Here is a 12,077-nt window from a genome sequence, read left to right on the forward strand (position 1 = left end):
AAAGCTCTAGCACTAGATTCTTGAATGGCACAGTCACCGGCCTGGCTAGGTGGAGACCCGGAACTGTGGGTTCCTAGGAATGAACTCAAGGAAAGCAGGCCCGCTGGGCGAGGAGGTGGCTCCACCAGCTGGTGCCCCTATAGAAAGCTGAGGCGGTGGGCTCAGCAGCCCATCCGCCACTCCGAGGCCGCCAAGGCCTGCAGTGCTCCGGGCCCCACGCATCCCGCGTGTGCGGAAAGCGATGCAAAGCATTGGCGGTCCTGCCACCCGAACGCAGGTGTGCACCTGAGGAGGCACCTGAGAAACTGGGTGAAGCGGGAAGGACCTCAGTCATCCCCTAAAAACTCAAATGCACGTATTTTTCGCAACTCTTCAATTTGCCGAGGGGTTCCTCATGCCCCAGGTGTAGCCGGCGTCCCCAGTTCTAGGCTGGGATTGGCAACCCTGGGGAGCACCCCGTCTTCGGGAGCAGGCAGCTCAGTGCAAGCGGCGAAGGCCCGAGACTCGCTGGAAAGGCTGCGTCCGAGCCCCGGGGGTGCGCGGTGCCGGAAGGGTGAAGGCGCACGGCTCCGGGGCCGGACGGGCCCTCCGCGAGACTGGCGCGGACTGGCGCCGAGAGGCCGGGGCCCACCTGCGCCGACCGCACGGCGGCGGAATCCCGGGTCTGGCGGCTCCGGCTCGGGCCGGAGGCTGGCGGCGAGGGGCGGAGGCGGGCGCGCGGGCCGGGTGCGGGGGTGGGGGGTGAGAGGCGGGCGCGGCCGCGCGGCTTCCCCGAGGCCGGAGGCGGGGCTGGCGGGCCTCGGGAAGCGCGGGGGGCGGACCCGCCCGCTGCCGGCGCTGGTCGCCCGCCCGCCAGCTCGCACTCGGTCGCGCCGCGGGGCAGGCATGGGAGTCGCACGCGCCCTTCCGGCGCCCACACCTGTTGGAGCGGCGCAGTGAGCTGCGGCCCGGGCGGGCTGCTCGGCGCGGGTGAGTGCGGGCGCGGGCTGGGGACACCGCCGAACGCGCGGGGAGCGCGGCGCCGAGAGCAGCGGGACAAAGGGCCGGTGCGCGCGGCGTTGGGTGACTGCGGGCTGCGGGGGGCACTCGGAACTTCGCCGGGCCGCCCTCAGGGCTGGAGAGCTGGGACCCGCGGCCTGAAGGAGCTCCGCGGAGACTCAGGGGCTGCGGGGCGCTTGCATTCACTCAGTGTCACCGTGCAGCGGATGGGAAAGACGGGTTTCAAAGTGCTATCTTGGATGTCGGGTGGGAGTAGAGAAAGAGCCGGCCCTGGGCAAACTCTCCTCCAGCTGGGCGATGACAACACCCCCATCTGCTCCGCACCCCTTATTTTCCTTGGGTTTTGCATATGTGTATTCCAACATGATGTGAACATTAATTTTTAACTCTGGGCACGTGATTGTGAACACATCTTAGCCAGCAAGGAAAGTGCAGCAAACACAGTTTGGGAGTAGGCTCTTTTCTCCGGAGCCTTAATTGATGACCCTGCGCTTCCTTATAAACTGCGAACTATCACCGTCGTTGGAAGCAAATATTTCTTCTTCGGCCTGTGGACGTTCTTCACGAGTTCTTCAAACTTTTAAATAAAAGTTTGAAAAGTTAAAAAATTGTTTTGGAAGAGGAGGGAGAGGAATTATTTCAGTGAAGGAAAACCACCATCCCCTTCCAGAATACAAATTAGGGCTGTTTTCCAACATCTCATGAAAAAGCAGCTGGTAAAAATCCGGTGTGTTTTACTGCCCTTTGGGCGACACTCGTGAGACTTCAGAAAGAGAAACAGCCCCTGGCTGGTGGAAAGGTCCAGGTTGTTCAGAATCGGTGTTGGGATGGGCTGGCTTCGCTCAGCTCCCAAAACTGAACTTAAGGAGTCCCTCGTGTGTGCTCCTCAGGAGCAGATAGGCCAATGCCAGAGTCATCTGCAGGTCACCATTCGGGAAGGGGTTGAGTTTATAGTTTGAAGTCAGCTGTGGCCAAAGCCTATTAATGTGAGGATATTTATTACTTGTTTCAGGATCCTCCTTGTGCATAAGAGCATTTAAAATAGGCCTTAGGATCGTGTCTCTCAAGAAGCCTGGCAGGAGTGAATTGGAGGTGGAGGAGAAGAGGGAAGGAATTTAGGAGAAATGCTACAAAAGCCATTACGTTTACTTGTGAAAGTTTGATCATATGCACACGTTCCGCATTTGAATAAATTGTTTCGCTTGTGTTCTTCCCGCATAAATAGTCAGGAGATAACTTGTCATGCTTTCCTGTACCTGAGCTGGAAAGGAAGCATTCTTCCAGGTAACTAATATGCATTTTCGTAACACCGACACCTTATTCAGGTAGATGGTGAATATGGGTGCGCTTTTCTGTCTGTAGACCCATTAGTGAGTCTGAGAAGATTACTGGCCCCAGTCTTCAGTGTTTAATAGGCTCAGGTTCTCCCACATAGTTCTTCTCGTAGATCCGTTAGGATTCAGTCCACCAGGCATTATTCATGCATAACTCCCACTGGCTCTGGGGAATTCCTTCCTCCTGGTCTCACCATTGACAGTTTGATACACTCTGTTCTTATTCTGCCGCTGGGTTTGTCCCAAGCTCATTAGGGTAGTTCATTTTGCCTAAACAGAAGAAGTTAAACTTCGTTTGACCACAAGATTATGTTTAGGGTGGCCGGGCTTGTAGATGCCCTGTGTTTCTTTCCTGTCTGGGCTGTAATTCTTAAATCATTATGTGATTGGATCTGTTTTCCTTTAACAGGTTCTGTGACTCAGGAAAATGAGAGCAAGCCTGGCTGCAGAGGGTTCATAGGGCTTTGTTCATTTTTAGGTATTTGCTTTAGGAATTAGCATGGTTTCACTGTTCAGTATTCCTGGGCACAGACTCCATGGAAAACCCTTTGTTAGCCTTCCAGATGGTGTCCAAAACTTTTATCTCTACAGACTTGCCCACTGTTTGTTTCGACATTACTGTTTGTAGTGGTTGCAGGAATTCATCTGTTGTACAATAGAGAATGTATGTCCTGAGGATTAGATTTTTTTTCTCCCAGCCCTCGTTTGCTAGAGGAGTTCATTCTCCCAAACACTCGCCCCCTGGAGGAGAGCTGTGTTGTTGCAGTGTTGAAGACTAAGGGGCAGAACTGGGGCAGAGAAGTTTCAGTGCCCAGCCTCCAAGCAGATGGTGGTGGTTTATACGTTTCTGATAATTTGCACAGTCCCTTCACCATTAGAGGATTAGTGGATTTGTGAAGTAGCAGCATCCTCATTACGTATAAATATTTTTAGACTGTGGACAGCAGGAGAGTGGCTCGTATTGAGTGATGGAGCCCGGAATGTGTAACTCTTGTGAGTCAGATATACAGAGTTGGAAAAGAAATAGTTTCTGTATTACTAAGCATGGTGAAAAAATACTTGCTTACCTTAATTTTCGTTCTGCGTGGTCATCCAGGTGAATCGATACATGAGAATACTTGGTTGAGAACTTTATAAGATAATTATGTATGTGAGGAATCTTTATCCAGTAAAGGCTTTTTCCTAGAAATGAAATGGTATGGACCTGAATTTTCTTCATCTGGATTTAGGTATAATGAGGATAAGATTCGGAAGATAAGATTTGGAAATCTTCATTCTTTTTTTTTTTTTCAAAGGTGTGCATATTTCAGACAGTTCTATAAGGATGAGGTGATTCATTTGTGAGGGCAAGAGAGAATTTCAAGTTAATGGACTCCATTAGTTACCTTTTCCAACAATGAGATTGTGAATGTTGCTGTTATATCTGTTTCCATCCTAGAATGTTTGTTTAAGTAAACTTAAATGGGCATAGTGCAGGCTTGCTTAGAGTTTATAAAAATGGAAACAGTAATTGTCTCCTGGGAAATTATTCAGGAAATTATCATCAGGTGAGTTGAGAAATTAATGCAAAGCCACCAACCTAATTTTAAAGCATCACGGTTATCACTGGGCGTCTTATTAATGGGAAAGGAGTCAAGGTAGGGTGTGAATGCCTTGGGAAAGGGCCTTGGTGGGTGAGATTTCCCCCCTCACCCTCTTCTGAGAGCCGGCACACCCAACCATCGTTCTACTCCGTTCTTGAAAGTCGCCCTCTGCTGGAGGCCTTTGTTTCCTTGGCAAAAACTCAGGAGGGCCATCTTGTCTCCCAGATAGGCAAGAGATAAGCAAGATAAACTTTCCTTTTCCGCTTGGCCTCCGGCCTCCTTAATTCTGTGAGTGTAGGCTCCAGATAGTAAATGGGGTGCAGACCCTGTTCATGCACAACATAGTGCTTGCCCTGGACTTTTGTGACCCTGGGAAATTACAAAATTAGAGAATCCTCGGCCTGAAAAGACCAGCACTAAAAAGACTAAAGAGTTCAGGTTGCTATTCAGAATAGTTTCTAAACTACCCTTAACACACATTTGGTAAAGGGGTGAGCAGTTTATGAAGTTTGTAACCTTAATACAGACGTCAGCTTAAGCTCATTTGGGAGCCTGAGAACAGACAACCTTATCTCCCAATTTACAGTCTGTTAAAAACCATTACATTGCACACCACAAACTAATATAATTATATTTCAATACAATTTTTTAAATAATAATAAAAAACTTAATCAGTTTGGAATAATTTGACCTGCATTAGTCTGCATTAATTTCTAAATCTGAATTAAAGTCTTTTTAATGCAGTTTTATAGCTTTCAGAGTTACAAAGAAAATTTAATCAAGATATAAAAACAGCAGAACAAGATCTTACCACAAGTTAATGAGTTCAGTTTAAGCAATAATGAGTTCAGTTTAAGCAATGTTTCAGACTAATAGAAGTTCGTGTTTTTGAGGTATCCAAAATGTTTATTCCTAAAGGATTAAACCTTTACCGTACCCTGTTGGTTTAACAGTCCTTTACCTATTGGTAGCTGACTTCTTCACTGGCTAAATGATCAGAATTTAAGTTGTAAGGACTCTGAATTAGTAATATTGTTGAATGAATATTAGATATCAATTAAATAATATTCTATCTAGAACATTGATATTCCTTAGAGGATATAAATATCGTAATAATAATCTACAGTAGACTCTTTAGATTCTCTACCAGCATCCTCTGATTTGTAAATGATGCCACAGATTCTTGGCACAGTCGTTTGTCATCTCTCTGAGGAACAAACTTGATCCTGTATGTTGGGAGGCTGGAGTGAAGCGTGACCAGTGAGAGAGCCTAGCTGACAGCCCAGCCCTCATGCCCACAAAAAGACTTGTCTCCATTTCTCCAGACCCACTAACTCTCAGGAACTGGTACCAAAACATATTTTGAAAGACAGACATTAAAAAAAAAAAAAAAATCCGTAACCTCACTGTGAGATGAGACATGCTTCAAGGACTTTGAAAATATGTTTTAAATAGGTTTGCTGTAGAGGCAAAACACTTGGAAAAGTGAGATTAGAGTGAATTTTGCCTACAAGGAGGTTAATTCATTAAGACCCAATTCCTAGTTAAATATTTCAGACTCTTTCCTGCCATTCTCTTCCCTGACACCTTTGCCAATGGACTATTTCAGTGTTTCGATAAAGACAGATGCCACTGGAGGAATTCTGCTACAGTAGATAATTCAGGCTCTGCACTCCCAGCATCCAATTCGCATATCAGTTTCTGATTCGAGATTTGAAGATGCGTGCTCTAGATGATGACCATGTGAGCATGCGCCAACTGCCCTGTTCTTCATGCACATTGGAAGGATTACCTACAATTTGCAATAATTCATAGCATAATACCATCTCCTCTCCTCCTCTCTCTCCCCTAAGAATCACATTTTGAGAACAGGAATACTTGGCAGCTTGGACCTCTGGCTCCTGTGTTTTCTTTCTTAGATAAGCTAAGGGAGGAGGAGAAGACGTGTAGGGGTCCAAGACGCAGCCCTGTGGGAGACACAGGATTCCTCCTAGTACATATCACACTTGGCAGGGATTCTGGTGTGAGGGGCATTTAGTTGCCCAGACAGCAACTTACGTAGAGAAGAATGCTGTCCAGGACCTAGATATTTTTAAGGACTCGGTCCTGAGCCAGGAGATGGGAATAATGAGACACAGAGCCATCTCCTGAAGTTTCCTGAAGGGCTGTCCTCACCACACCTAGCCCACCCCTGAAGTCCCCACTGGGGAGGAGGGCTTTACCAGCATTAGCATCCCCTCCCTCATCCACTTAGAGCCTTTAGTCATGATAGTGCCCACCCTCCCCCCAACAAGCTCACGCAAACACATGCATGCACATACACACATACCCCATGGTTTCAGGGGTTTAGAGAAACCACTACATGTATCACTCCTCACAGAAGGGCCCAGGGACTCGTCCTGTTTGAAAAATGGGAAAGAAGCAATTTCAAAGAATCAGCAAGTCCCAAGGAATTACCTCTTCCAGGAGCTCCTTCCTTTTTTATCCCATCCCTGTTTTCTCTGACAGAAGTGGAATTAGAAAGAAAGAGTCAAGCAAGAAGATCCCAGAAAGGGGGGTGGAGGCAGGGGCAGGCAAGCACACTTCTTAGTAATAATGTGTGTGGATATTGGGAATGTGAGTGGCATGCTCAGCTGGACTAGATCAGATCAATGGGATTTTCCGGTTTTATGTAAAAGAAAGCAGAAGGCACCCCGAAGTTGCCGGCAGGTCTGTACTCTCCAGAGGAAGAGAATGAGAACAAGGAGATGGTTTCTCCCTGACTCCTGCTAGGTTCCAAAGCCTGAGAGACCTAACCCCTCCCTGTCCTCCTTTCGGGAGCACTCCACCCAAACAGATTACTCCACCTGCTACGTCAGCTTCTCCTGGACAGAAGATCCACAGCCAGTCAGAGCCAACCGGTGCTTGAATGTTTATGAAAGTACTTCCCAATCTCGTTTTTCATTGCTGTTTTTCTTGTGGGATGATTGATCCAGCTCTTCTAACATACATTTCAGGAGAAAATCCAAACTTCTTCAGTTAGTGTACACAGCCTTGTGTAATACGGCTCTTGCCCACTGTCTCCACCACCTGCTCTCTTCCACCCTTGCTGAGCTAAGTACAGTTTCTGAAATGACTTGCACGGTTGCATGTCTCCGTGTCCTTGCATACTACTGTCCCCTCTCTCGAAGTGTCCCCTTCACTCTGTCTTAGGTTATCTAACTTCTCCTCACCTTTACCACCCACCTCAAGCATCACCTCCCCTGCAAGGGCTCCCCTGTTTTTGTTACTCCCCGCACCTGGATTTCATGCCCTTTCCCTGAGCCACCCCATCATCCACATACATCGCTGTCATTAGCACTCAGCATGCATCGTTCCAAAAACGTGGTCTTTGTAGCCACGCTAATCATTCACTCACTGTCCGATGAATACAGGTACTCATTCAGTAAATCCATTCAATAAATCTTTGTGGAGCGCTAGCATGGGGCCAAATTCAAGGCGTTCAGATGGCCCAGGAGCATAGATACAAAGGCCTGAAAAGGAACCAGCAGGAAAGCTCCCAGTGTCATACCTGATGCTGCATTAGAGCTTTGGATCTCTGACAGAGATCCTGTTAGCATACCACAAATCCAAAGGGAGAAGGAGTATCTTGTCCATTAGAGGCCTGACGACTCTGGAACTAAATTCATAATAGTTAAAGCTGTTTTAAATTCAAAAGAAAAGGGGGTCTTATGCCCTCTGTGGAGTCACCCTGCATTTAGAAGCAACAGGAGCCCCAGTGAGTGTGATGCTGTGGAGATGTCCCTCCTCGAGGCCTTGGGTCCTCAGTCAGCTGTGTAATTTAAATTTACAGGAGCAAGTAGCTCTGAAGATTTTCCAAGCACAGGCCATACTGAGAATGAGCAAAAAGAAGGAAAGAAGGGCAGGTGGACCAGGGAGGTAGGAGAGGACAAAAGTTCAGAACAAAGCACAAAGAAGGCCGGAAATTACACAGAACCCGGGAGTGCTGGAGCAGCTCCTCTGGAGATGACCGTTTGCACTCCGCCTTGCACTGGGCCATCATTAGGGGCATCTTAAACGTAGAAGGGAATGAACACCCCATTTCATTTTGAGCATGGAAAAGTTCCCAGGTCAAGCCTTGTATTTTAAGTGAGACCATTATCTTGGGATTCCTCTCCACACCCTGATTCCTGAGGAGGGTTCACAGACTTAGAAACAATGACAGGCATGCTGCCGGCCTGTTTCCTCAGCCAGCCAGTGCTCAGCCCCTTGCCCTCCTGACCTGCTTATCTTTGTTCCTACAGAGTGGTGCTCAGCATGGCGGGGATTCCAGGGCTCCTCTTCCTTCTCCTCCTCCTCCTCCTCTGTGCTGTCGGGCACGTGAGCCCCTATGGTGCCCACTGGAAACCCACTTGGCCTGCTTACCGCCTCCCTGTGGTCTTGCCCCAGTCCACCCTCAACCTAGGCAAGCCAGACTTTGGGGCCGAAGCCAAATTGGAAGTGTCCTCCTCGTGTGGACCCCAGTGTCATAAGGGAACTCCACTGCCCACTTACGAAGAGGCCAAGCAGTACCTGTCTTATGAAACGCTCTATGCCAATGGCAGCCGCACGGAGACGCAGGTGGGCATTTATGTCCTCAGCAGTGGCAGGGGACAAGAGTCTTCCGGAAAGTCTCGGAGGAAGCGGCAGATTTATGGCTACGACAGCAGATTCAGCATTTTTGGGAAGGACTTCTTGCTCAACTACCCCTTCTCAACATCAGTGAAGTTATCTACAGGCTGCACGGGCACCCTGGTGGCAGAGAAGCATGTTCTCACGGCTGCCCATTGCATCCATGATGGGAAAACCTATGTGAAAGGAACCCAGAAACTTCGAGTGGGCTTCCTGAAGCCCAAGTTTAAAGATGGTGGTCGAGGGGCCAACAGCTCCAGCTCCGGCGTGCCAGAGAAGATGAAGTTTCAGTGGATCCGGGTGAAGCGCACCCATGTGCCCAAGGGTTGGATCAAAGGCAATGCCAACGACATTGGTATGGATTATGACTACGCCCTCCTAGAACTCAAAAAACCCCACAAAAGAAAGTTCATGAAGATTGGGGTAAGCCCTCCCGCCAAGCAGCTACCAGGAGGCAGAATCCACTTCTCTGGTTACGACAATGACCGACCAGGCGACTTGGTGTACCGCTTCTGTGATGTCAAAGATGAGACCTATGACCTGCTCTACCAGCAGTGTGATGCCCAGCCCGGAGCCAGCGGCTCCGGGGTCTACGTCAGGATGTGGAAGCGGCAGCAGCAGAAGTGGGAGCGGAAAATTATTGGCATCTTTTCGGGGCACCAGTGGGTAGACATGAATGGTTCTCCACAGGATTTCAACGTGGCTGTTAGAATCACCCCTCTCAAATATGCCCAGATCTGCTATTGGATTAAAGGAAACTACCTGGATTGTAGGGAGGGGTGACGCAGTGTTCCTTCCTGGTGGCACTTGATGGTCTTTATGTACTTATTTTAGGAGAGGCCAAATGTTGTCATTGGTGTGTGTGTGTGTGTGTGATGTGTCATGATATCTTTTACGTAATTTTTTAAAATTGCAAGATGCCTGGCTTTATTATTTGAAAACTGGTTTGTGTATCATATATCGTTTAAGGAGTTTAAAGGCATACTTTTGCATAGAAGTCAAAAAACCACAATACTGATGTTTGGGATGATAGGGAATATTTAGCAAGTAAGTTAATCTTTCACTTTTTGAGAACTTTGTTTTTATTTCATCTGAACTTGTTTCAAAGGTTTATATTAAATATGTGGCATATGGAAGATATAAATTCTTAAATCCTTATGTGTGTATATATGTGTATTTTCTCCTGAGATTCATCTTGGGTTTTTTGTTTTGTTTTTAATGCCTAATCATTAATGTTTCCAGATGGCAGTGTTCCCCACCGCATACAACTCTTAGGAACCTTCACGATACTTCTTAGACAGGCAGGTGTAATATGCTGGACTTGGAGGTGTTTTCACGGTAGTCCTTGATGAGTAAAAGGATTTGTTGTCTATATTGGTACACATGTTAAACTATATCTTACAGTGAGTCAGTATTCTGACTTAATTGCAGTTTTGAAATAGTTTCTTTCCCAAAGACTATTGTTCTACTTTTGGGGAAGACCCCGACCTACGGCCCTGTCAGCTTTGTGACACACCAGAGTGGGCAAGATTATTTATGCCCATCCTTCCACTTAACAGGATTTTACTCACGTTTCTTGAACTTGCTCTTTTCCAGAAGACGGTGATCAGGGCCTAATTAGAACAGGCTGTATCACTTCCCAGCTAACAGTTGTGGTCCCACTAAAAACAATCATTTCATTTTACCCCTGGAGTATAGCACATCTCATGTTTTATCGTTTGGATGGACTGATTTCAAATGAATTAAATTCCAGAGAACGATGGATACATTGCTTGGCAGATATCACAACAGAAGCAGCACTTGTTTGGAGCCTGGCACGGTCATACAACCTAATCAAAATTATTCTATGGAGTTTTCAGGGTGCTTTCAGGGAGCGATGGACTTGTGCAATTCGGAAACTTCTCTCTTTTACTTACTTTACAGTAAAAATATTTGGACGGTGCTTTAAGAAAAACCAAGAGGACTTTCCCCCCCCCCCCCACTGGCTTTAAAAGGGCCTCTTTTACTGGGATACGTGAGGCTACAGACACATATAATCAAGTAAAGTGGTAAAAATGGAAATCGGGAGAATGCAAAGTGGATCAGAATTACCACTCCAGTAAACGTCTTTATGAATGTTTTATCAATCTGATAATCACAGTTTATAAAGAAAAGAATGTGACTTATTGTATGTTTTCATTTTATGCCTCTTCGCCTGAGCGCGTCTTCCTCAATGTATCAGTGGGGGAAGAAAAAAGAGCAAATGAATTACAGGGCAGACGTCTGCTGGGCTTGTACCTTAGGTAATATCAGCCTGAATTGTAACTCTCTTCGAGGACATTCAGATATGGCATTGAAGCTTAAACTTTCTCCGGGTGGCTTTTGGCTTATGTGTCATGAGTTTTTCAGAGGAATAATCCTGATAAGACACACAAGAAATGTACAGCCACAGTGCTTTCTTCAGATCATGTAAGAAATACTACGCATAGGGGCGCCTGGGTGGCGCAGTCGTTCAGCGTCTGCCTTCGGCTCAGGGCGTGATCACGGCGTTCTGGGATCGAGCCCCACATCAGGCTCCTCTGCTATGAGCCTGCTTCTTCCTCTCCCACTCCTCCTGCTTGTGTTCCCTCTCTCGCTGGCTGTCTCTCTCTGTCAACTAAATAAATAAAATCTTAAAAAAAAAAAGAAAGAAAGAAAGAAAGAAATACTATGCATGGCAAAGAGATGTAAGGCCGCCAGGATTCTTCTGAGTTCCAGCACAGTTTGCTTTGAAATCTAGCAGGAATCTAGCGTGAGGAAGAAGAGAGGTCTGCATCCCTGTGTTTGGTATTTGGGGGGTTTTCTTTTTGCTCTTGCTTGATGCAAAAAAATTTCAATAAACACCTAGACAGGACTGATTTAAAAAAAAAATAGATGCTCCTTTTATGAAGCACCTGATTTCTTGATTTTAATTTTTTGCAAAGTTGAAACTTCCCTCCGCAAAGGTAGGCAACGGCACAAAGTCAAAATAATATCAATGTTTAGTTCACAAATAGGCATCATTTACTCAAGAATAATACCCACATGGGGCGCCTGGGTGGCTCAGTCGTTAAGTGTCTGCCTTCGGCTCAGGGCGTGATCCCAGAGTCCTGGGATCGAGCCCCACATCAGGCTCCTCCACTGGGAGCCTGCTTATTCCTCTCCCACTCCCCCTGCTTGTGTTCCCTCTCTCGCTGGCTGTCTCTCTCTCTGTCAAATAAATAAATAAAATCTTTAAAAAAAAAAGAATAATACCCACATGGTATGTATGACAGAACTCATAGATGGTAAAATAACTCAACATGTCCATCTCTTCAGTGGTAATAAAAGATAGCATGTATTAAATTGTCGTGGAATTTGAAATTTAAAAAAAGAACAGACTCATGAGATTAAAATAATTAGTGTTTTACATGTATTAGTTATACATCATAAGGATATATTCCTAGTAAGGCTAGTAGAACAACATTCCTCAAATGTGTGCCATAAACACTCATCCCTCCAGATTTTCTACGAA

At 46.6% G+C, this 12,077-nt stretch overlaps 1 protein-coding gene across 2 annotated transcripts; it reads left to right on the forward strand.

Annotated features, from left to right (window-relative positions):
- Positions 1-864: 864 nt before the first annotated feature.
- PRSS23 (serine protease 23) lies at positions 865-10,727 on the forward strand. Of its 2 annotated transcripts, none has more exons than XM_040630948.1 (2): positions 865-969; positions 8,200-10,727. In XM_040630948.1, the coding sequence occupies exon 2, from the start codon at positions 8,213-8,215 to the stop codon at positions 9,347-9,349; it is 1,137 nt and encodes a 378-aa protein (XP_040486882.1). In that variant the 5' UTR covers positions 865-969; positions 8,200-8,212; the 3' UTR covers positions 9,350-10,727. The 2 variants fall into 2 exon arrangements, with proteins under 2 accessions (XP_040486882.1, XP_008702650.1); XM_008704428.2 differs by lacking the exon at positions 865-969 and adding an exon at positions 2,251-2,283.
- The last annotated feature ends 1,350 nt before the right edge of the window (positions 10,728-12,077 follow it).

Source organism: Ursus maritimus, unplaced genomic scaffold, assembly GCF_017311325.1.
Source record: "Ursus maritimus isolate PB19 unplaced genomic scaffold, ASM1731132v1 scaffold_16, whole genome shotgun sequence".
Classification (NCBI taxonomy): domain Eukaryota; kingdom Metazoa; phylum Chordata; class Mammalia; order Carnivora; family Ursidae; genus Ursus; species Ursus maritimus.

Bases quoted from the DNA above. Each gene is read 5' to 3' on its own strand.
- PRSS23 (XM_040630948.1), top strand. From the start codon at position 8,213: ATGGCGGGGATTCCAGGGCTCCTCTTCCTTCTCCTCCTCCTCCTCCTC.